This window comes from Taudactylus pleione, unplaced genomic scaffold, assembly GCF_031769625.1.
Source record: "Taudactylus pleione unplaced genomic scaffold, aTauple2 ptg000731l, whole genome shotgun sequence".
Classification (NCBI taxonomy): domain Eukaryota; kingdom Metazoa; phylum Chordata; class Amphibia; order Anura; family Myobatrachidae; genus Taudactylus; species Taudactylus pleione.
In genome coordinates this window covers 187,150-213,780 of record NW_028285133.1, presented here as the reverse complement: position 1 = coordinate 213,780, position 26,631 = coordinate 187,150, and the positions used below count along the sequence as shown (strand labels likewise).

The 26,631-nt window shown below is 43.9% G+C and overlaps 1 protein-coding gene across 9 annotated transcripts in view; it reads right to left on the bottom strand.

The window, feature by feature from the left end:
- NFAT5 (nuclear factor of activated T cells 5) overlaps positions 1-26,631 on the bottom strand; it is a 97,714-nt gene continuing 71,083 nt past the window's right edge. For 8 of the 9 annotated variants that reach the window (XM_088456978.1, XM_088456979.1, XM_088456982.1 and 5 more), the window contains 5 exons: positions 22,790-22,867; positions 13,208-13,350; positions 10,315-12,559; positions 9,939-10,165; positions 1-5,427 (listed from right to left, as the gene is read on the bottom strand). In XM_088456978.1, the coding sequence (XP_088313104.1) occupies positions 9,942-10,165; positions 10,315-12,559; positions 13,208-13,350; positions 22,790-22,867 (2,690 nt within the window). In that variant the 3' untranslated portion in view covers positions 1-5,427; positions 9,939-9,941. The remainder of the gene's footprint in view (positions 5,428-9,938; positions 10,166-10,314; positions 12,560-13,207; positions 13,351-22,789; positions 22,868-26,631) is intronic. The other variant, XM_088456980.1, reaches the window with a different exon arrangement.

Here is a 26,631-nt window from a genome sequence, read left to right as displayed (position 1 = left end):
TGAAAACTGTCAAAGTTTTATTTATCGATTTGAGCTGTTTACAGAAATATAATTGCAAAGAGTATACAAATGTCCCAATAGAAGCAAAATATTCTTTGTTTAATATTTAACACGTTATTACAAGATTGCTAAAAACAATAAAAATACCTCTGCCCCTCGACAGAACAAACTCTGCGTAGCTGGTATAAAATGAATTGCTGCCCATTACACGAGCTGTGCACTGCACCGCTCACTCTTGGAAGGAGGATGGAGAGGCTCTGCAAGTCTGTATGGTGCCCCTATATGACCACAGATGCTGAAACTTCTCAATCTGTAATTACACATGAAACAACGAAACACAGAGATGTGGTCAGCAGACATGAATATGTATAATTGGCCTAGCAAGCTGGTATGTGTTCTGTGCTACAGATGCCTTTCATGTATCCATCCATCAGGAGTGCAAGATGATTGGGATCTGCTGCCTCATAGGCTTGCACTTAAGTTGATTCTTACAGTGAATACATTGTAGTCAAATTAGAGGTTTTAATGACATACTACCACATCCTCTGTGTAACCAATTAATAAAACGAACCTGAAACTGTTAAAAACACAAAATATACATATTATAAACCATTTATTTTCCTGTGGCTGTAAATGAGCGTTCGGTTTTCCTCAGCTTATTGGTCTGTCTCAACGAGTTGAATTAGTTAGTAAGTGACTTTTAGTAAAGGCAGTGTACACAATGTATGTCTGCGAAGACCACAAGTGATGATGTCCAATCATCCAAAGGAGGTTCCTCATCACTAAAGCTGTGTACACGTTAGACAATGTTTTGGACGATTTGTCAATTTCTGACGGATCGGAGCGACAAATCGTCGACATCGTCAAATGTGTACGCTCTATTGCACGCTCCCGCGGGTCGTTGATGCATCTTCGGATCGGCCTGCTGTGCAGGCCAATCTGAAGATTCGAGGAACAACACCATGCTTGTGGATGCGGCGACCGCCCGATATATGTTTGGTCGCATCGTGCGTTGCTGGGTACACACATAGTCTACTGTGTACCCCAGCTTAAGGTTTACTGCTAGAATCTCAATGAAAGGTCTAGGCATTACCTTCACACATTGAAACCAGTTGTAGGCTGACCCACCATATGGGAGAATGCTGGCACCCATGGTTCCCAATGAAATTACAGATTGCCTCTAGTGTGGAGGTGATGGGTGCACTAAGGGATCTTGCCCCCAATGATAAGAGACTGGACTCTGGTCTGCATTATTTTATGTGGCCCACTGGATGAGGGATAGGAAATTAATTATGAGCTGCGTCTGCCATTATTTTCATCCTCCACGTATAAAGCCCAAAACTGGGGCTCTCCAACACTAACATTGTATTACTGATACTGCTCACACCAGGTATTTATAATGAAATACAATTTAACATCCAGCTATTTTATTTTAGTCACTAGAAAGGGTAGATTTACTATGCAATGAGTTTTCAAAGGGTAATAATACAAATAATACTAAATCAGGCTTGTTTATAATTAATTACTATTGCCCTTTGAAAATCATCGGTCAAAACCTTGAATAGTAAAGCTGTCACCAACAAGTACCGAGCCTCAGGCGGAACAGAGGTATGAGTAATGCCGGAAACCCCCTGCTTAAAGCGTGTACTTGAGTCCGCTCACTGACATAGACCTCGAGATCTGTAACTTTTCTCTTCTCCCTTACCACTACTGTGACTGGTAACAAGGCTAGAAGGCGATCTAGAACACAGCGCTGAATACATATAATCTAGCACCGACTTACTCCTCATACTGTTCATATACATGTGAGGCCAAGAACAAAATGCTGGATCTCCTCCCATATACCCTACTCCCCCCAACTGTGTGCAGTACCCAGAATGAAGAGCACTGGTTCTATTTACCAACAAGAATTACATATATTTATCCCCGTAAAAACCAAGGGATTTTGCAGCTTTATGTCCAGACTCAGATACATATTTTTGTTTATTTTCCTGTTGTGGTTAAAGAACAATCATTTACTTAATTTGTTCTTTTCGTGACAGATTTTTTTTTTTTTCTGTATTTTTTAAAGTTTTATTTTTACAAAATCGTAATTAGTCAAAAATGTATAAATAATCGCACTGTTCCATGACTATTTTTAATCAATTAGTGCAACCCTTTAAATATGTCCTTATGTGTTCCCCCATTACTTCCATTTATTTTGATACATAATATATGTAATTTACTCTAGTTTAGGGAAATTTATTGGAGCTGGAAGTGTGTTTTTAAAAAATATATATTTGTTCCCCCTACTTTTAATTAGAAAGTACCACAATAGATCAGAATATACCTTTAGGGGATACTACAGATGTTTTCCATATTTACATCGGTTTTCTGTAACACGAGATGACACTAAAACGGTTCATTTACCTTATATTTTTACTATCTGAGCTTAGTAGACCCAGTAAGCTCCCTCTTCTGCAGTTCGGTGGGTACCGCCTCCTATATACTCTGGGCGCTGTGCCGTCACGATCAAATGCTAATCAGAATTATAGAGTTACCATTTTGTGTATGTGCCAATAATCAACTGACAACCTCGGTGCGACTGATGTTATGTATCATCTACATAAAAGGATAACATTGATACTGTATGTCTTTATATAAAAAAGCCAGGCCCAGGGATTCCCAAACCGAGACCTCAAGACCCCTTAATGGTCCAGGTTTTAAGGATATCCATGCTTAAGCACAGGTGATTTAATTAGTACTGCAGTGCATGTGATTATACCATCTGTGCACAAGCATGGGTTTCTATAAGACCTGGGCTGTTATGGTGCCTGAAGAACAGAGTTTGGGAAACCCTGCCTTAGCCAATAATGCAGGGTTCCCATAATCTGCTATGGTGAAAAAGTTTGTGCAATACCAAGATGTTAATCGAATTATATTCTTCTTTAAACCTTGGGGGGAAATTCAATTAGCCTCAGTAATTTACTGCGCTCTAACTGATCCCCAAAGAAATCCCCAATAAATAGCCTGTTAATGGGTGCCGCGACCATGTTAACACATAGGTCTAGGAACTTATCCAATATTCTGTGTGTTCACAGCGGTTACCAGGGTAATTTACCAGGTGAGAAGGGGCTCGAACTGAATAGCCCCAGGTGTTAAAGGCTGAGGCTACCACCCTTTTTCACACCCATTAAACTAACATGGCTAATTGAATTCCCCCCCATTAAAATGCTATTAAATCAAAGTTAAAGCAGGGCTATCAAGATGACTAAGAGTTCGGGTAAATACAGTCAGCGAATTGATGGTAACTCAGAGATTTCGACGATTGAGCCAAAACCTGGGTTTGCCTTTTGAATTACTGCTGTGTGAAATCAAACGGCTAAATTGCAGAAAAGTCACGGGGACTCTCAGGCTATTACATTTACCCCCTGGCATGCGCCTGATACCTAGGTCCAGTGGTAGCAGCCAGTGTATTAGCTTATTCATGAGAAAGCAGTCTAATCAGTTCTGTGTGATGTCACTAGCTCCTAGTGCACTGATAGGCTGAATATGTAAATACTGATTCAACCCATCTGTGGGCGATGGGTCCAACTAAATTTGGGTCCTTGGTAAAGATTACGGACCTTGTACTTAACACACTGAATGATTATAGTCATATTGCCTCTGTTAGGCAAGGTGGGTATACGACAGGCATACAGATAAAACAAAACTATATGCATAATGTGATATCCTGTAGAGAGGCGACGTTACATAGCACTTCTGCAGTTGTTTGGCCATGAACTCAGCATGTGACACCGACTGAGCAGCGGTATAGAGGAGCATTATATTATAGAGAACATGTTACTGTTCATATATAATAATCAGACAGTGTCATTCAGTGCTAGTCTATATGAGCGACAGACAGAACCTCCGTGCTAAACCAGCGATAGGTTGAATGAGTTACGTTATACACAGTCGGCTCTCGCTCTTGGCAAGTCACAAAACTTAAACAATATATCCGTCTTAGCTGCAGATTACACAATGACAACTGCATCTCGCTGGGAAAAGCTTTTTCTTTTTTCCTTTTTGTACAAAAAGTAACGAGGGGATAACAATATGCCTTTTTTGGCCCTACCTCCCTCCCCCCAAATACAAACTCCATCAAAGCAGCACTTCCAGTTCTTCCCTGCCCCCTTTCACAAAGGAGCTACAGAGACAAAAGACTGACAAAACCTGCCACAAACGTGTGCAAAAATTAATATCTTATGTATAATATATATATATATATATATATATATATAAACCTTTATACTTATATATACTTCTGCTCACATACTTGTCCAGTACATGTAGCAAATACCAGTTTCCTAAATACAAAATAGAACTTTTAAAAAAAAAAAAATGAAACACACATTAGATAAAAACCATCCAAAAAACTTTTGAACGATTGAAAAAAAAACTGTATTCAAAAAACTAAAAATAGCCTGGAACAGGCCTCACTCTGAAAAAGTTCCCTTCATATCGGTAATAAACCCGCACTATTGAAACCATTAAAATCATGGACTGGCTGCTTTTAGCGCCTCAGCTGCTGGCGAACCACACCTATGCCATGATGCTCCACTAGCTTATGGTTCAGCAGCTGACGGGCCAAAAGGGGCCAATCCGGGATCTGAAGTCTCCAGTTAGGAGAGATTAAAGAATACAAACACACACATAAAAAGAATAGGAGGAAACGGGCCATCTAAAGTAGAAACAGTTTTAGAAACTAAAATTTATCTACATGGCTCAATAAAATGAAAGTTGCTGCATCCAGCGCCCACCAGAGGGCGACAAAAAACAGGTTTAAGTGCAGCATTACTTGACAGACATAGGAGGGCTCCCCTGCCACATGTAATAAGAATGTGGATACACTGGGGAGCACCATCCATTCCATATAATGGCAAAGGCTCACGTGGGGAACTGTATCCCGCTGCCAAAGGGGCTCTAGAGTATGGTCACACCAGCAGTATGCTTTGCGGACTGCTCTGTAATGAGACCGGTTAATGTCAAAAAAGCCCACACTATCACAGCTTCTTGGGAGGGAAAATAAATGGATTCCTTCAGGGAAAGATAAAGAAATAAAAGTATTATATATATATATATATATATATGTAACTATATATATTTATTATTATGTACATATTTATATATATACACACACACAGACACTACATAACACTCAGGGACATGGATGAAATAAGAGGTAAACGTCACAACCACTGCAGAAAGCAGTAACAGCCACAGCAGGAGTCTCAGGGCTGAAGCTTTCAGGAATATGATTATATTAGCTCTGTAGTCCTGGTTGCTAAATACTGTAGATAGACGAGAACAAGCCGGGAGAGAACAACACTAAGAACCTCTTCTACTTGGACCGATGCAGATACACAGAACAATCCAGTTTGTTAGGACAGTATGGACGTTCCCCTCCTGAAACAGAAGATGAAATGTGGATTACTGCGGGCAGAGCAATCTTCTCGGTCACCAGCAAAACGATAACTACAATTTGTACTTTTAATGAAGTACTTTGTTACCACCATTCTTCCCCTGGAACGTCTATCATCTGTACTGTGGAGTACACAGATGAAATAAGTCCAACTAGTAGCAAAATGTCAGATTGTTATGTTACAGCCGCGGGAACACCTGCCTAACCCACCAGTCTGGGACTTTTCATGTCACATGACATTGGTGGCCAAAATTTGGAGCAACAACAGGATGGGGGTGTAGGAACATTACTGATGGCTAAATTACATAGCAGGTCTGATGCATTGGTTATACCAATTTACAGAAAAAGAGGGTCACAGTGGAAGGGCCCCCCAACACTCTGAAAAGTCTTTTGTTTTAAAAGTTATAAAAAGTTTTATTATTATTTAAATTAGGGATTTTCAGCTCCATTCCTCAAGAATCTCCAACAGGTCAGAATTAGAGAATTTCCCTGTGAAAAAGCAGGAGTCATAATTATTGACTCAATCAGATAGATCACAAATGCATGAATAAGGAAAGACAGAAAACATGTCCTGCTGGAGGTCAGAAATACAGAAAAAACTAAAGTTTTGGTAAAACATACCTTTGTTAACTCTCTTTCTTCGACATACATAGGGTCCACAGGGAGACATTGGTGTGTAGGTGGGACTTGGAGGACCGGACACCAACAGCAAAGCTTTTCAATCCCAGGATGCTCCGGTCCTTCCCCCTATACCCCGCCCACAGCCTGAGGGCACTTCAGTTTTGTTAACAAGCCCAAAGCAGGAGCAGGACAGGAGAAAAGGAAGACCGGTACACTGAGGAATCATACTCTCACGCAGAGAAGGAAACAAGTGACCAAGAGGAGAAGCCCATAGAAGCTAGGAGCGTCAGGGCGGGTGTCCTGTGGACCCTATGGACTTTGAAGAAAGAGTTAATGAAGTAAGTTTTACCATAACTCATGTTCTCCTTCAGGGTCTATAGGGCTCCACAAGGAGACACTACGGATGTCCCAAGGCAGTTGTTAAAGGGGGGGGGACGCTTCTGCGCCGATAGGAGAACCTGTGTCACCGACAAAGAGTCTATGAAGTCCACATCGGGGTCCTTTGTTCTTGCTCCGTAAACTGGAAGTTTGTTGTTGTGTCTTGAGGCCATGAGATCCACTTCTGGAAGATCCCATTTGTTCACCAGAAGTTGAAAGACTTGAGAATGCCCGGGATGAACACTGCGGAGATGGCTGGGAGATTGCGTTTGGCCCATGTGAGAATGCGGGAAACCTCCGTCATTGTTGAGTGACTTTGAGTGGCCCCTTGGTGATCGAGGTAGGCCACAGCCGTGGCGTTGTCGGACTGTTATTGTACTGGCCTGTTTTTCAGAATATTCTGAGCTAGAGTGAGAGCTCTATATATGGCTCGAAGTTCCAGGATGTTGCTTGGCAACATTGTCTCGATTTGGGACCATCGACCCTGGAAGGAGTGTTAGCCGTTTACTAAGCCCCACCCTCGGAGGCTTGCGTCCATGGTGAGGAGAGCCCAATCAGGGATTCAAACAGGGATGACCTGGTTCAAATGCGGAGTCTGTAGCCACCAGGCTAGGGACAGGCGAACCTCTGGGGGGAGGCTCATCATCTGGAATCTGAGTAGATAAGGTAGTCCGTTCCACCTGGAGAGGATCAGGTGTTGCAGAGGCCTGGAGTGAATTGGGCGAACTCCACCATGTCGAATGTGGATATCATTGATCCCAAGGCCTGCATTGCAGAGTGAATCAACACTCTGCAACTGTGAAGTAGTCTGTACTGTATCACTGACATCTTGTCTGCAGTCAGGAAGATTCTCTGAACTCGAGAGTCCAGGAGGGCTCCCAAATGTACCATCCTTTGAGAGGGTGTCAGGGAAGATTTCTTTCAGTTGATCAGCCAACCGTGCATGTGTAGAAATGTAATGGTTACCTGCAGATGGCGTTGAAGAGTCTCTGGGGAACTTGCCAACAGCAAAAGATCGTCCAAGTATGGGAGCAGTCTGATCCCTTGACGACGAAGTGAGGCCGCCATGATCTTGGTAAAATCTTGAGTGGCTGTTGAGAGGCCAAACGGTAGAGCCGGAAATTGATAATGTTGCTGTAGTATGGCAAACTGGAGATATTGTTGATGAGAAATGCTATAAGCACATGTAGGTAATGTCCAGGGAAACCATAAAATCTCCAGGCTCCATAGCTAGGATAATAGAACGGAGAGTTTCCATACGAAACTTGGGCACCCTGATAAACTTGTTCAGAGATCTGAGATAGAGGATGGGCCAATGAGACCCATTGGGCTTCTGAACTAAGAAAAGAGTAAAATAATAGCCCTTGCCCCGTTGTGAGGAGGGGACCCTAATTACTACTCCTGAATTCAGTAAGGACTCAATGGCTTTGTGGAGCATCAGGGACTTGGTTGAGTCCGATGGAGGTCCTGTGCAAAAGAACTGTTGGGGGGGGTCACCTCAGGAATGAGGGCGTATCCGTGGGAGACCACTTCTCTTACCCAGGCATCTGACGTGGTCTGATGCCAAACCTGGACGAATTGAAGAAGTCGGACTCCCACCCTGGGAGCCCCCAGGGAGAGGCCCGTCCAGTCAGGCTGCAGGCTTGTCCGTAGACATCTAATGGCCCTAGGCCTGGAGGATCTGGCTGACGTCTAGTGCCATGGAAAAAACTGACCTTTGGCTTTTCCTTGAGGGCGAAAGGACCAAAAGGATGACGTCCGAGGTTTTGTATTATATACAGAAGGCAGGAACACCGTCTTGTTAGCCGCCAAGGTAGTCTCAATTTTATCTAGCTCTGGACCAAATAAGATGTTCCCCGAATAGGGAAGAGACTCGAGAGCTAGTTTTGGATCTGAATCTGCTTTCTAGGAACGGAGTCAAACAATATGATGGGCTACTACCGAAGTGGCAGATATCCTGGTGGCCAGGAGAGTCGTATCCATAGGTGCCTCACCTAAGTAGGAGGCTGCATCCCTAATGTGAGATACATAGGACAGTTGTTCCTGTGAAGCAACACAGCCCCAGCAGGACGAGTAATAGCTCCTGTAAGAGAGTAAATAGATTTATGACAAGCTTCTATACGTCTATCTGTAGTCTCCTTCAAGGAGGTAGCAGTGTGAATGGGTAACGTGGCATTTTTAAACAAACTAGTTACAGGAGAATCCACCGCTGGGGGAACTTCCCATTTAGTGCAATCAATAGCTGTAAGAGGGTAAAAGGAACTGAATCGTTTTAGGTTTTAAAACCTTTTACCAGGCATGATCCATGCTTCACTCATGTGATCAGATAGCTGGTCTGATTGAGGGAACTCTGGTAAAACTACCTTTTGTCATTTAAAAAGTGCATTCTTTTTCTGAGAAGCAGGTTCATCCTCTTCAATTTGTAAATTGAATTTTACAGCTCTAACAAGAGCAGGTATATCTAGCTTAGAGGATGGCTCATCTTCTCCGGAGACGGAGTCAGAGTGAGAGAGGTCTGCATCTTCCGCCTTCCCAGATGATATGCGCGAATCAGATAACTGAGTGGACTGGGAGGAAAACACAGCACGTATAGAGTGTTTGGTAGGTAAAGGCTTTTCCTTGTGTAGCAGTTGCTGCAAGGCTGTAGAAGTAGTAGCCAAACTCTGTACTGAGGTAGACAGCATGTCTACCCATGGGGGAGGCAAAGGATTTGCAGGGAGTACTTGCTGTGGCCATCCCACAGGGGGAGCCACTATGGGGACCGCTCTCTGTTCTGAAATTTTTGCCAGCATTTGTGAAAAGGCAGCCCAGGGAGGGTCCTGGCTGACATCAACCACCAGGTCCTCTTGCCTTAATTATGCCTCTGCACCAGTATGTTAATGCCCCGGTGGTCTAGTGGAGTGGTCGGCTGCCTCCCCAGTGTCCACATCAGCGCCTCCGGTCTGTCTCCGGAGACTATTCCAGACTACAGTCTGGGGGTCCGGGGAGCTTGCTAGCTAGTCCCCCCCGGAGCCCCGCCAGGGGAGTAACTAGCACAGACTTGGAGTCAAGGCGCCGCAGAGGGGTGATGGGGTGGCAGCATAGACGTCCAGAGAACAGTCTGATGCTGCTCACCCTCCTAGTAGAAATAAAAATTAAATAAATGAAAATAAAAGCCTGGGCTGCATAAGGTAGCCCCGTTATAAAGGTGGTCCAGCTCCTTTTCGGACACCAACGAAACTGAAGTGCCCTCAGCCTGTGGGCGGGTTATAGGGGGGAAGGACTGGAACATCCTGGGATTGAAAAGCTTTGCTGTTTGTGTCCGGTCCTCCAGGTCCCACTTACACCCCAATGTCTCCCTGTGGAGCCCTATGGACACTGAAGAAGAAATATGAGTTCTAAAAATGTTATTTGCTTTAATAAAACAAAAGAGGGAAAAGACGACAAGCTTGCAATATAGAAAAAGCTAAAAAACAAAACAAAAAACAAAACAAAAAACAGTCCGCTGTCCACTTACCACTCAAAAAGAGCCAGACATATTGTTCCCCTGGTTGTGGAGAGACACCAGTAAATTACTGATCTTCTCCATGTTCTGGTCTGTCGTCATTGCAGAGTTCTCAGCCATTTGTTGCGACAGGAGTGTAGTCACCGACTGCCCATCTCCTTGAGACTGACCCGGCTGCCCTAGGGCCATCATCTGATTATTCAAGGATCCCGCCGCTGGAGAGATCATCTGACTGCAATCTGAGGGAGAATGGTGAATTACACATGGCCGTTATGAAAGCATCTAAAAATGGATCCCCAATACACAGTGGAGGCAGCCATTTTGTGGAAGCCTCCACTGAGTATAGGTGGCAGTTGTAAGGTGTATTCTAGTTAAAGCAATTACTTACTATTCTGAATTCCAAACATGAACATTCCAGTGGCCTGTGGAGAGGACGTCGACGCACTCTGCATCTGGCTCATCGCGCCCACAGCAGAGTTGTGAAACATGGCAGCCTGCTGCTGAGGAGAAGGTGCGTTTCCCTGGATGGACTGAGAGTACATGCTGGTCTGTTGCATCTCCTGCTGGTTCATACTGTTCTGCAGTGCCGACATGGAGGCGGGGGACATAAACAGAGTCACCTGCTGCTCTGGGGAGGTCGGTGAAGCTTGGACCAGCTGCAGCTGTGGCGAGTTGTGAAACATGGGAGGCTGCTGCTGCTCATGTTGAGAAGTAACTGGGCTCTGAGCTTGGAACTCCATGTTTTGAGCATGGAACAGGGCTTGGCTCTGCTGATCCTGGGTGGCCATTGGTTCCTGGCTCTGACTGAACAGCATGTTTTGCTGTTGTTCTTGAGAGGCCATGTTAGCCATAGAACTCTGCGTGGCGAAGAGCAAGCTTTGAGTTTGCTCATGGGGAGAAGGGCTGCTCTGCATACCAACCATGGAGTGAGTTGCCTGGAAGATAGAGTTCTGTTGGTTCTGTGACTGGAACAAGTTCTGTGGTGACTGCTGCTGCTGCTCTTGTGCAATCATAGAGTTCTGCATATGAGACAACTGGGCCTGTTGCTGGAATGCCACCTGCTGCTCTGGGGTTGGAGCTGTCTGGAGCTGTGGGAGGGAGTTCTGGCTTGAGAAGAACGACAGTTGCTTCTCTTGAGGCACTTGACTGCTCTGTAAGGAGCTCATAGTGAACATGTCAGTAGTCTGGATCTGATCTTGTGCAGAGGAGGAGTTTTGATGCTGCACCATGGACCCCGAAGGGTGGAAGAGAGTCCCTTGCGTTTCTTGGGCCATATTCTGGTTATCAGATATTGTGTTCTGGGAGTGATAAAGTGGAGCATGAGAGTGAGGAGACTGCTGCAGAAAATTGCCCTGCTGGAGGGCCATCATATCACCAGCTTGCTGGAATAGTCCAGTCCCTTGCTGCTGACCTCCACTTGTTTGAACACCAAGCATATCTTCTGCAGGCGAGTAGAGGTTGACCTGTGTTTGTCCGTCTCCTCCGTGCTGCATCTGAACCATAGTTTGGAAAACACTGTTCTGCATTTGCTCCGACTGGGCCGTGGCATTATCATTGTCCGCAGTGCTGGATGATTGGAAGATATTGGAGCCTGAGGCAGATACCTGCTGCTGACCTGCGCTTCCATCATTACCGGAGACTCCTTGTGTGGAGAACATATCACACTGCATTTGCATCTCTTCACTGGTGGAGAGTCCACTAATTAAATGAGACCCCTGCTGGTGTTGGTAAACCTGTGACTGGATGCCTCCTGAGCCAGGAGTCTGGGTTTGGAAAATGTCAGACTGAATTGGTCCTTGTGCCTGGTGCATACTTTGTTGCATTTCCATGACCATGGCTGCGTTGGTCTCCATGGCCTGCTGCTGAGTGGACAGGGAATTCTCAGCTTGTTGGAGAAGACTGTCAGGCCTTCCAGAGAGTACATTCTCTGACCGGTTATGCACAGGTTCGGGGGAAGAAAATATCCCTTGACCGGGAGTACCCTGGATTGAACCGACCGGCTGAAATATTCCGGCATTGAGCTGCTCATGAACTTGTCCCATTGTAGTTTGCTCATTTTCACTCCCGCCTTGATCAGAAAACAACACACACGACAGCTGCTGCTGCTGCTGGGCTTCCAGTACTTGCTGCACCAAGTCCACCTCTGAGCTGTTGGCAGATACACTAGACTGGAAACCACCAGACTGTAGCTGGTGGATGGTGTTTTGCATCTGGTTGACGTTGTTAGACTGTGAAAATAAACTAGTAGTGATCTGTTGCTGCAATGCCTGAGCCTGTTCTTGTAGCGCTGGCTGCTGAGATTGCGGTGTGGCTTCAGCCATCTGCGAGAGCGTGACCATCGTTCTGTCTGTCTGCAGTGCATCTCTGGGCTGGGGCTCCATGGCCTGAAACGCCGGTGTCTGCTGCATGATGGAAACCTCGCTCTGATTGGGAGAGGAGACAGCTTGAAAACTGTTGGGTTGTGCAATGTCTTGAGTCTGGATGGTGGAAAGAGGCTCTTGGCTGAACACCTGCACCTGGATTGGGGTCTGCGGGTCATTCTCAGGTGGCAGATGGGACACAGAAGGTGAAAAAGACCCACTGGCGGGGGAGCTCTCCAGATTTTGCTGGGCTGATACAACAATCGTTGAGGTCTGTGAAAAAAAAAAAAAAGTCTTGCACTTCAGTTTAAGAAACATTTTCTGCAATGCATAGACTCACTAATACAAATGGGTGGGTAGATAAGTCTGGTCTCCACCTAATATATGGTGGTCTCTACTCTGTATAGGCAATAGGTATACTTTACAGTTTCGAAAGGCCATTTTTTTTTATCAGAAAAGTAAAGTATATTCTTTTAAGAAATACAAAACTCGTCTCCTACCAGTTCTACTAGCTGGTAGGAGACAAGACTTCAGTAACAGATGGGATCTGTACAATTAATGTAAGATTAATTTAATATACTTATAAAATATGGCAAAACTGCAGGAACACTATGCTCATCAACCTTCTAGAATGTAGACTGCAATTATTAGAGGACCACGGGAATGAAAATAATATCCACTAGAGGGCACAGCAGCACCATGAATATGAATTGTGAAGTTGAAAAACAAGCAGCAAAGTTTCCAGTTAAATAGGAATTTGCCACCTCAAAATGTCATTATTATTTTTTTATAATATCAATTTGGTCTCCAGTCATTATTCTTGCTGAGCCACTATCCACCCCAACCACCAACTAAGGCTACATTCTAAAGAGAACCTGGTTTAATCCACTCTATTAAACGGAGGAAAGAGGAAAACCGTACTTTGTACAGCGGCGAAGATCTCTGTTCTCCTGTGAGCTCCATAGGAGCTTCGTTTTTTATGATGCTGCTGGATTTGTGTGGAGACCCCCGTGCAGGTGGGAGCAGAGTCACTTGGTCGATGTTGCACACAGGTGAAGTCACAGCTGCAGAAAGGAGACAACATAGAGAGGGGGATTAGATACTGAGGGCTCTGTAAGGAAAGGCATGCAACCTGCAGCTCCTAATCCCAGCTTCTGCCATCTAGAAAGGACACTACTTCCAGTACTAGTCCAATACAGTCATTGTCTCACTTTACCCAGATCCCTGCCAGGTATTATCACCATCACTAAGCAGGGAGCTCTACAGCCATATGAAACATTAAGGCGGTTTGCCCACCTTCAGGCAACCTTAATTTATTGACATCTACATGTCCTCCTGCAACTTTTACTACTACTACGTACTTTCTTCCTAGTTATTGGGTCACATTTCTATCACCTAGCAGTTGTTTATTTCCATTGCCCTGGGATACCACATAGCTCTGCAGTGAATAGAATAAAACGCCTGACTGGCTATATATCACATGGAAAAGCCCAAAAGAAAGCTATTAAGATTTTATTTTAAATCAATAAAATGAGCAAATGTTGCAGGAGGAAGGGCACGTGCAATCCAAAACATTACAGACGTCTTAGGGTGCTAGAGCCCCTTTGAAGTTTATAATGAACCAATTTGTGCGATAATTGTCAGGGCATGGGTCACGTTGATAGTTACATTTACCCAAGCACAAAAATACACTAAGGCCGGGTACACATCAGGCGATATATCGTCCATATCGCTCAGTGTCTACTCTCAATCGTGCGTTCAACTGCGTCGTTAGCCATACATACCGCTCGATCGGGTGTCGGATCACACGATATACTCTTCCATCCTGCATGCGGTCGTCGGTGACGTCCCATTTGTCGTGCAGCACATCAGATGGGTCGTCACCGATCACCGCATGTAGGATGGAAGGGTATATCGAGCGATCCTACACCCGATCGAGCGGTATGTATGGCGACGTGATATAGCTTTCCAGCGGATGTCGGGTTGCCTGGTATACACATCGTTCTGATGTGTACCCGGCCTTCCTGGTTGGTTAGTACCCTGATCAGTCATTGTCACCACCAGAGTACGAACTCATTTATGCTCTAGAAGATATATGTTTAATAAAAGCAATATATATATATATAGATAGAGAATGAATATGAGGGTGGTTGTTCAATCAGTAAGGTAACAAGACCTCATGTATTTAACGTTTTCTATTTTATTAATTTCTGAGTCTATAGGGCACATCAGCAGCTTAAATTCATTGCCAACTTGTTGAGATGTACAGTGATAACATCATGTCATGGAAACAGGTTTGGCTTTGGTGCGCTGCCTTTGATAATGGGAGGACAGACGTTCAAGATGAGCAGCGATCCGGCCGGCCAAGCACGTCCACCACAGATGGCAATTTGTGCCGCATTGAACTTATGATTCAGCAGGACAGACACATTCGAGCTGGTGATATTGCCGACAAACTGAACATCGTTCATGAGCAACTGGGGTCCAGGAAAAAGTCTTCACGCTGGGTACCGAAGCCACTCACAGAAGTTCACAGAACCAATAGGATGGGATTATCTCTTGTGCACTTGACACAATGCCATGAGGAGGGAGCGCAGTTCCTACAGCACATTTTTACAGGCGATGAAACATGGGTGCATCATGTGACACCGGAGATGAAGCAAGCATCCATGACATGGAAACACGCAAGGGTACTCCCGGTCACAATCGACAGCCGCCCCGTCTTGTAGTGAGTCCCGCAGCGAGTGACAGCCGGCCATCAACCCGCTTGCGAGCGCTATGCGCTCGCGAGCGGGTCTGAATCAGGCCCTCAGTACGCACTGCACCAAGGTCTCTGTGTGCTGTTGACTGTTCATCACCGCTGATACTGGATTCTGCTTTCAGAGTTCTACATTCCTCTATTTGCTCCAAATCAGTACTCATTTGCGGATTTTTGTTCGGAGCCCCATAGCGGTGCACACAATCCCTAAAATGTCAACAGTCCCTTTTCCTGAAATGTTTTCCATTCAGTTTGTGACACATATAGTTCTACTTCCCTACTGCCCTTTAGGTGAGTGAACATACCTAACACCTTCTGTAGTAAATATATGTGTGTGTACAGTACAATACGTTATAGCTTTTCCATCTACTATTAAAGACCTTTATGAAGTTTCACTAGTAATAATAGAGCAATTTCTTGGTCACCTTCAAAATTTCTCCTAAAATTTTTTTTAACCTATATATTCCTCCCGTTGTTTTTGTTTAAGACTAATGTATCTACAAAACGTTTTGTCACTCTTTACTCTTAGTGACTGTACAGTGTTTGTGCTTTATCATGTTTTATTGTCTGTTGGGCCTCTTTTAGGCTATTTTTATATGCTCCCATGATGATGTCTATTTATCTATGTTATACGCTGATTTCCTAGCATCATACAACTGCCAGCACTTTGAACCACAGTGATCTGTTCTTCCTTATGCCAAATTATCTGGCACAAAGCATTGCTGCATTTAATAAGGCATATTGCAATTCATTTTATTGTTCCTTCACTTATCACCTCCGACCCTCCTCTCGGAGATCCTCATATATGGTTCCTCATTTCACAAGTCAGCCATTCTAAAAGAAAGTTAACAAATGGCTTTAGAGATGCGCCATGCCAGCAAGCCTGAGTGCCACTACTTAGGAATTCACGGACAACCCAGTGGTTTCCTGCGCTAATAATCTATCCAACCCCTCGTCTTCCTGGTGGTCTATAAATTATTCTTATTGAAAAAGACCTCTCACCGCCAACACCCTAACGCTAGCCCTAATGCAAATGTTCATATTTTTCATAATGCCGAAATTTCATATGTTGACATTTTAACTATGTTGACCTTCTGGTGTCGACATTATGATTGTCAACTTGGTCACTGTCGGCTTCTTGACTGCATCCCCTCCCTCTTATATATATATATATATATATATATATATATGCCCTAACTGTGTGGAGTTTGTATTTTCTCCCTGTGGTTTCATGGGTTTCCTCCAGGTGCTTAGATTTCCTCTACACGCCCAGGTTGCTGGGCTCCCAACAAAAATTAACCCTAGTGTGTATGCGTGTGGGCATGTGGTAGGGAATATAGATTGTAAGCTCCATTGAGACATGGACTGATGTGAATGGCCAAATATTCTCTGTAAAAGCGCTGCGGAATATGTGTGCGCTATATAAATAACTGGTAATACTGTAATAAAATGCATGTATTATATCAAACAAGGAACAGGTCCACCGCCTCAGTCTCACTAGGAATATTTGCGTGTTGGTCATAGTTACCATTAAGATTTACAAGTCCTAAACACCAGGTGAAATATATTAAATACTGCTTGGATTATATGTGTTTCCTACAGCGTTTTATCAAGGTAAATCTGATAATATGCGATTGTGTCTTTGACAGCAAGGGTTACACACTGCGGGTGCTTGTAGGCTAAAGTCAGGAATTAGGCGGATAAGCGGAGGCCAACGGAAGGGTTTCTGTATAACTTTGTACATAAAGGCCTGTATGTCAGGTCCAAAAGGTGGACAATTTGTAAAAAAAAGGGAGAAAGGGGGGGATGTAAGAGAGGACAAAAGAGAGAGAAAGAGAGGACAAAAGAGAGAGAAAGAGAGGACAAAAGAGAGAGAAAGAGAGGACAAAAGAGAGAGAAAGAGGACAAAAGAGAGAGAAAGAGGACAAAAGAGAGAGAAAGAGGACAAAAGAGAAAGAGGACAAAAGAGAGAGAGAGAGGACAATAGAGAAAGAGAGGACAATAGAGAAAGAGAGGACAATAGAGAAAGAGGACAAAAGAGCGAGAAAGGACAAAAGAGAGAAAGGACAAGAGAGAGAAAGGACAAGAGAGAGAAAGAGGGAGAAGGAGAGATGAAGACTAGTAGAGAGAGAGGGGCAGTTGAAGACAGGGAGGGAGGAAGAGGGGAAGAAAGAAAGAGGAAGAGACGTGAAGATGGAGAGAGCGAGGGGGAAGAAAAAGGGAGAGAGAGAATGAGAGAGAGAGAGAGAGAGGGAGAGGGAGAGAGAAAGGAGAGATCCTTATGTGTAAGAACATGGTGCAGCAGAGGTAAATGCTTGTACATACACAACTAGAAGCTGCTTATTTTCAATAAAAATATAAATTTTCTGTTTTCATGATAATTCAGCGGAGTTTCTCCATATTTAGTGTAAACACGGTAACTGTCCTGTAGGACTGGTGAATGGGATGGACAACGGCCAGCAGTACACACAGAATATTTGCTCAAAGGCCGAAAATAGAAGTGTTTAATCTGAGCAGACGTGGAGAGCCGTGCGTGGCAAAACCTCTCATATTCCCATCTGTTCTCTGACTTAGCTGTGACGCTCCATTCGCTGTGTTCTCCTGAGGCCCATGTCCCGACATCAGTCACTCTGTGAGCCCTGAATTTCCCATCGTTGTAGGAATCTCTGCTATTACTTCAGAAGTCTGGCCAAGAAAGAGTTCTAGAAGCTGGGTATGACGTATCACAACTATGGCTGATCCATGGATCTCCTTCCTTCCTGCCTCAGGACCCACAGGAAGGGAACCCTGAGGTCATGGGCATCTCATCTACATCAAAGACCAGACTTTTATGCTCCTATATCAGAACCTGGAAACACGCAGACATCGCAGACTTCGCCATTAACGGTCCATTACGCAGTGATAATGAATATATATTCTGACAATAGGTTTAAAAAGATTGGCATTAACCGGCATCCCCCAAACTGTACTCTGCACTCACCTCACAGTAACAGCAAAACCTTTATTGCTGAGCCCTTGATGTATCTCAGAGTTAGAAATAAGCAGAGGCTGTTATTAACAAGTACCATTCCCCCAATACCTGGCCGTAACTAGTATTCAGCATAGGAACGCTGTTAACTCATCTTCTATCAGATCAAATATTTTTATTGTATTTTGATTTTGGAAATAAACAAATAGACGAGTTGTCTGCATATTATTTCGTTTTTGGAGTTCCACTTACAAAAAAAACTTTCTGTGAAATAGCCAGATTAAAAGGGACTAAGTGGTATACTTACTAAAGTGCGGGTTTTTAGAAGTGGAGATGTTGCCTATGGCAACCAATCAGATTCTAGCTATTATCTTCTAGAAGATGCTAGATAAATAAGTTGAATCTGAATGGTTGCTATGGGCAACATCTCCACTTGTAAAACCCCACACTTTAGTAAATATACCGCTATAAGTTCGAGGACAAGGGAGTCATGTAAGATCAATGAAGTCCTGTTATCACAAACCGCATTTCATGTTTTGTTTTTTAGTATATTTTACCAGGAAAGGGTTACTTTTCCAGTCTAACAGATACCAAAGTGGCTTTTTTTCACATTTCTTATTCAAGTAACAAACGGTTTATGTCGGAACGGCACTCCGCTTATGGATTCAACGTGCTCCGGTGCCCTCTGGATCAACAACGTGTACAGTCAAATTCCAAACAAGCAGCGGCACTCGAAGGCTGGTTAATATTTCAAATTGTGTATATTAAAACCAATACATAACCAACGTTTCGGGACCCACACATCCCTTGATTAAGGGTGGAACCCGAAACATGGGTTATGTATTGGTTTTAATATACACAATTTGAAATATTAACCAGCCTCCGAGTGCCGCTGCTTGTTTGTATTTTGACTATGTAAATAGTTAGCTATATCTTTGTATGCAATAAAGATCATTCTTTGCGGTGAACTGCATTATATTGGGTATAAAATTATATTTCCAGTGATATATGCCATCATAGGATTGTCTTTAAAAATAATGCAGGAATGCGCAATTAAACCCTAAAAACACACATTTTCCAAAAGGTTTCCACAACTTTGGCCACTAGATAGATAGGAGATATTGATAGATACATAGATACACACACACACACACACACACACACACACACACACACACACAATCACTTGTCTGTTCGGTTTTCTGCAGGAACTGACAGTTGAGGCCGGCCACCATTTGATGCTTTTTTATTTTTTATGACTGGCAGTACAAAATGGTGGATTGAGGTTTACAATCTGTAATGGAGAACTGTTGTTCAGCAACAACTTGATGGCCGCCTGCTGCCTAACCCTTATCCAGGGTTTATACCTAATATCTGCTTTTATTTCAGCCTAGAACAGTTCTTCAGTGTGATTTTCTATTTGCGGAAATCATGAGGCATCTTATTTTCTTGGCCGGGCTCGGACAGGAAAAACAGGAACTGGTCTTTAAGCCTCTCTGAGGTTTACAGAGTACTTTTAAAAGAATTTCATAGCGTATTTCTCTGGCAAGGACTCCATGTCTGTCTCGCTATTCTGAGAGGGCCGCAAACATTACGTTGTGTTATGACTGTCTGGCACAGGGAAATAGTACTGCCCTGCACCAACATCTCCCCGTCACCTGGGCCATACACTCTCTATGGGCTAGGAAATTCCCACCAGTGCTTGTGTGTTTAAGGAATTAGCAGAGGTTATTTGCCCTCTTCACACCCGGTCTCCCCTTTATTCGAAGTCACAAGTCAACTCCATTACATCCACCATTCACAAACTCACATTCCATAGCTTCAGCCTGCGAGAGTGGGAATGCAAATCAGTCTACAAAACACAAGTCACATTGGAGCCCAGAGGGGAACTGGCTGTAAACAGCTTTACTACCCATTTATTACACATCTCTACTGTAAGCGCTACGCCATGCTCTGGGATGACCCCATGAATCACGCTGCTTCCTGATCACGTTTCTTATTTTCCTACAAGGTGACTGAAATCCTTGTGCCAACAATCAGCAAATCACATCACAATTCCCTATAAACCCAAGCACTATGGACAAAAGGCAACGGGCAAAGGAACAACTCTATTAAACATGCTGCCACCAATAAGCCATGGGGATGTGTTCGAAAAATAAATGAATAATACTGCCAACAAAGAAAGACCTGAGTGCACCAATGACCTGTGTCCGATTTGCCAGATACAAAAGCAAAGCACGATGGCAAACATATTCCTGCACAAGCACGACCGCAGAGAGGAGTTATTACTCTCCTCAGTCCCATAAGGTCACTGCAAAAGTTATTTTTCAAAGCTCATCCATGAACTGGAAGTCTTCCAAATATCTAGGTGATAAACGCAAAGATTTCGATCCGCACAGATGCAAAGCTTCAGACAATCTCCATATTACATTTAACAGGGTTTCTTAAATCAAATCAGTGTCACAAACAAGTGCAATAATTTCAGCAAGTGCGGTGCCAGTTAGGATGCAGGAGGTTGGAGGCTAATCTCAGGTTATAAATGTAGACAGTATATAATAACCCTGCATTCACGGATTTGTAAAAATACGCAGAGAGTTTCAAATCTGCTGCATACATTCCTGTACAGAATCAAACCACGTTTTACATCACCATCCTATATACTCGCTGTAATCACTCGGACATGGGGAGAACTTTATCACAACTTGCAAAAGTTTAGGTTCTCATCTCCCAGTTTGTAGCTGTTGCTATTAACAATCTTTATTTATCTGGCTATAATCCAGGCTTCATTAACCCCCGGCATGTGTGTCAGGCGCGGTGCGCGGTACAGTGTTATGTGACATGAGGAAGGATTGGAAGATGTACCAGCTAGGACCAATTTGTAATTACGAAATGAGAATAAAGTAGATTTTAGCCGCTCTCTAATCTAATAGCTAATGGTTACGGACCCCTACCATATTCAAAAGCACTTTTTATACAGTTATCTGTAAATAACATATCAGAAAAGTCCGCCCTCTGAGTTGTCTCAATCTACTAACCAGCAAATACATTTATCGACAAATATAATAACACAGAACTGCTGTCAATTCAAGATTTTTTTTTATTCCTTTAGAATGTAAGCTCTTGCAAGCAGGGCCCACTACCCCCTTTGTGCTTCTCCTTACTTTATTTTCATCTACTTCTTACTCACCACTAGGGCACCTAACACTTGGCTGCTTATGCTCTGTTGCTTATGTGGGTGTTATGGTCACCAATGTATATTACCCATGTCCTTGTTCTGTATTGTATTTGTATTGTACTGTAAGTCACTTTTTTGTTTATGTACTATGTAAGGCGCTGCTGAACACTTGTGGCGCTATATAAATAAACGATAATAATAATAATCCAGTGGCAGCATTATTTTGTCTGATTACTGCAAAACAGACTTTATTTTTGTTCACAATGTACAGTATATGTCATAATGGGTTGTGTACGCAATCCTGACACAGAATTCCGGCGCTGGAATACCAATGGTTGAAATACCGACACACAGGTAATTTAACCCTTGCCTTAACCCACCTTTCCCGCAGCCTAACCCTAACCCTCCCCACCCACAGCCTAACCATAAGCCCCCCCACAGCCTAACCCTAACCCTCCACACCCACAGCCTAACCATAAGCCCCCCCACAGTCTAACCCTAATGCTCCCCCCCACAGCCTAACCATAAGCCCCCCCACAGCCTAACCCTCCCCACCCACAGCCTAACCATAAGCACCCCCAACGCTCCCCTCCCGCAGCCTAACCATAAGCCCCCCCCCCCCCACAGCCTAACCCTAACGCTCCCCTCCCGCAGTCTAACCCTAACTCTCAAACTTACCTTCGGGATTGCAACCGCCGGGATTGTCTGGCTGAAATTGTAACCCGTCAGGATTCCGGTGCTGGGGTTGTGTGCCGGCATGCAGTGCGCCGGGCATGCCAACTACATCCAGTCATCAGGATGCCAATTACATCCCGTCATAATAGCGTCTCATTAGTGACAGAAATGGATTGTCAAAAGTCTGTTACAGCTCAACATTATCAAGTTAAGTCAGTAACTACAACTGGAGCCTAATTATAAAGATTACTCTGCTAAATATTATATACAGGTTGAGTGTCCCATATCTATAAAGCTTGGGACCAGACATATTTTGGATAATCTGATTTTTCCGTAGTTTGGAATATTTGCACACCACAATGAGATATCGGGATTGGGATCTTAGGAAACACAGAATGAATTTATGTTTCATATACAGCTTATACTCACAGCCAGAACGTAATTTTATACAATATTTTTAATAAGTTTGTGCATCAAACAAAGTTTGTGTACATTGAACCATCTTAAAGCAAAGGGTTCACTATTTTAGTCGTGCTCAAAAAATTCTGTATTTCTGAATATTTGGATATGGGAGACTCAACCTGTATATAAAGTACTTGGAGTGAAGGACAGACTGTCAGATTCACACAAAGGGCCATGGCCAGTCACGTCACTGACATTATATTCCTTGCCATTTGCGGTTATTGGACAGAAATTGGCAGCCGCTAAGTCACTGTATAAGAGCTATGGGAAGTGTGTGGCTTGTAGACTGCGATAGAGAGGGCAGGAAATACTCCATCACACTTTACTTCTTCACCAATTAATAGTACATCTAATTTTCCTTCATGCTAAATATAAGAAAATAAAATTATTATTTGCTGTATACAACATTTTAATGCTCAGAAGGAATTTAGTGAACTTTTGAATCAATATGAAGATGATGAATACCTTTCATAGAGTCTTCAAAAGTACAGGACTGTGATGGGCTGGAAGTCTCTTTCTTTATGAGAACACTTACAGGAATGGCTGCCAATGGAAGAGAAAGGTTAATTACACACGTCAAGTCAAAACCTTTGTCTGCACAAGAGAGGACGGTTGTGATACCTCTGACACAAACAGGGAGATTTATCAAACCTAACGGTGTCATGTGGAGGTGTTGCTCATGACAACCAATCATATTATAGCTATTATATAGATAAATGATAGTTAGAAGAATCTGGTTGCCATCAGCAACAATTCCATTTGTCATCTTTAGGTTTGATAAATCTCTCCCACAATCACATGTTCTGTTACCAGTCTGTCCTCTGGGACCTGTGCTCGCAGCCATTTCTTAATCTGACCCCTCCCCCCCCACGAAGCCACCCAATCGACTGCCACCCCTATAACAATGGACACCCTCAGTCGTCTATCTACAATTCAATGACCTCTATGGGAGTACGAGTCTTTCCTATACAGATATAGAAATGACTGTGTGCACAGGTAATAGCATGGTAGAGGATTACACACGGCATGGTAGGTTTATGTGTACAGAAGACCAGTAGTAGGGGGCACATTTCTATGTAGTAAATATGATGGTATTTTCTTATGAATAAGGACCCATTTGTCCAGGGCAGGTCTTTTTGGTAGAATAGTGGACCAATAAATGAAGTAAAACATTTTCTTTGTTTAAGAACAAACAATATGCTTTAAAGAGACACTGACTGTACTGAGTTTAGTAGTGCCTAGCGCAGAGGGATACATAGTGACACATGGTTTTCGGTTACCCCTATGTGCAGGTTGTTAAGAAAATTGTGTAGGCCACCTATTTGCCTGGACTCCCCCGTATTTAGGTCTGGATTTGTGGAAAAGCTGCAGGCCCCACCCTAGGGTGGCCGGGGAGAAAGGTCAGCACTCTACTCAGTTTGCACATCAGTGTTTGAAAGTTATAAATAATGGTATAGAAAGAGGAAGGGGGGAAGCTTGGGTGTTTGTGTGCTGTAAATAGAGGTCTGCCCATACTTCCAACCCTTTCTAGACTTGGTCATGTGCCCCAATGATGTCACACATCCCTAGTGATTTGGTCACACCCCTCAGCTATTGCATTGTCTGCCAAATTGATTGACAGCATAGCTGTGGGAGGAGACACACAATGGGGAGTACACACTGGGAAGCTCAGTAGACTAATAACACCATCATAGTATGCGGACCAGTGAAAAGAACATCACATCAGACATATATGTGACTGATGAGATTATGTAGAAGTGCTCTTCACAGTGACAGCAGAAGGAAGTGCTCAGTGATCATGTGTGTGTGTGACTGATGAGCTTATGTAGAAGTGCTCTTCACAGTGACAGCAGAAGAAAGTGCTCAGTGATCATGTATGTGTGTGACTGATGAGCTTATGTAGAAGTGCTCTTCACAGTGACAGCAGAAGGAGGTGCTCAGTGATCATGTATGTGTGAGACTGATGAGCTTATGTAGCGGTGCTCTTCACAGTGACAGCAGAAGGAAGTGCTCAGTGATCATGTATGTGTGAGACTGATGAGCTTATGTAGCGGTGCTCTTCACAGTGACAGCAGAAGGAAGTGCTCAGTGATCATGGGTGTGTGACTGATGAGCTTATGTAGAAGTGCTCTTCACAGTGACAGCAGAAGGAGGTGCTCAGTGATCATGTATGTGTGAGACTGATGAGCTTATGTAGCGGTGCTCTTCACAGTGACAGCAGAAGGAAGTGCTCAGTGATCATGTATGTGTGTGACTGATGAGCTTATGTAGAAGTGCTCTTCACAGTGACAGCAGAAGGAAGTGCTCAGTGATCATGTGTGTGTGACTGATGAGCTTATGTAGAAGTGCTCTTCACAGTGACAGCAGAAGGAGGTGCTCAGTGATCATGTATGTGTGAGACTGATGAGCTTATGTAGCGGTGCTCTTCACAGTGACAGCAGAAGGAAGTGCTCAGTGATCATGTATGTGTGTGACTGATGAGCTTATGTAGAAGTGCTCTTCACAGTGACAGCAGAAGGAGGTGCTCAGTGATCATGTATGTGTGAGACTGATGAGCTTATGTAGCGGTGCTCTTCACAGTGACAGCAGAAGGAAGTGCTCAGTGATCATGTATGTGTGAGACTGATGAGCTTATGTAGCGGTGCTCTTCACAGTGACAGCAGAAGGAAGTGCTCAGTGATCATGGGTGTGTGACTGATGAGCTTATGTAGAAGTGCTCTTCACAGTGACAGCAGAAGGAGGTGCTCAGTGATCATGTATGTGTGAGACTGATGAGCTTATGTAGCGGTGCTCTTCACAGTGACAGCAGAAGGAAGTGCTCAGTGATCATGTATGTGTGTGACTGATGAGCTTATGTAGAAGTGCTCTTCACAGTGACAGCAGAAGGAAGTGCTCAGTGATCATGTGTGTGTGACTGATGAGCTTATGTAGAAGTGCTCTTCACAGTGACAGCAGAAGGAGGTGCTCAGTGATCATGTATGTGTGAGACTGATGAGCTTATGTAGCGGTGCTCTTCACAGTGACAGCAGAAGGAAGTGCTCAGTGATCATGTATGTGTGTGACTGATGAGCTTATGTAGAAGTGCTCTTCACAGTGACAGCAGAAGAAAGTGCTCAGTGATCATGTATGTGTGTGACTGATGAGCTTATGTAGAAGTGCTCTTCACAGTGACAGCAGAAGGAAGTGCTCAGTGATCATGTGTGTGTGTGACTGATGAGCTTATGTAGCGGTGCTCTTCACAGTGACAGCAGAAGGAAGTGCTCAGTGATCATGTATGTGTGTGACTGATGAGCTTATGTAGCGGTGCTCTTCACAGTGACAGCAGAAGGAAGTGCTCAGTGATCATGTGTGTGTGACTGATGAGCTTATGTAGCGGTGCTCTTCACAGTGACAGCAGAAGGAAGTGCTCAGTGATCATGTATGTGTGTGACTGATGAGCTTATGTAGCGGTGCTCTTCACAGTGACAGCAGAAGGAAGTGCTCAGTGATCATGTGTGTGTGTGACTGATGAGCTTATGTAGAAGTGCTCTTCACAGTGACAGCAGAAGGAAGTGATCATGTATGTGTGTGACTGATGAGCTTATGTAGCGGTGCTCTTCACAGTGACAGCAGAAGGAAGTGCACAACTTAAGACGCCCACTTGCAGCATCTTAAGACACATGCAGCGAACGATTTGTGATTGAGCTCGCTGTGAGGATTCACTCGCAATGGATTGGCAGGAAGGGACTGTTTTGCGGGTGGTTACGAGGAGTTCTGGCCAAAATGTGGGCGTGTCGGGGCAGTTTCCTGGGCGTCTACGAGCCAGCATCTGTGATCGCGTACGCAGAGTACAAAGCCCCAGCGACTCAGTTACCGCGGTCATTCTGAGTCACCATAGACTCACTTGGGGAGTCGATGTTTTCAGGATCTACGTCCAATGCTGCGTTTGTGTACGCAGTTGCCGGCAGCTGCGAGAGCTCCGGTGGGCGTCTCCATTCATACTCCGCCGGCTGATGCATTACCATAGTTAGCAATTGCTAAACGGCAAAATGCGCAAATGCGTTTGCATTAGTGTTAAGCTCAGACTCAGGACCAGTGTCCAAATCAAAATCAGTCCCTGAGTATTCATGTCTGTGTGAGACATTTATTCCTCTTTCCCTTAGGTAGCAGTGCTCCACGCAGTGATTGTATGAAAAATCTAAGTGTGATCAGAGCAATAAATATGGACATTTCTTTTGCTGTGCCTTTTACAGCAGTATTTGTGTATAATAAATGATAAATTAAAGACTCAAGAACTATTTTGAAATGTTACAGTTTAGAACAATTAA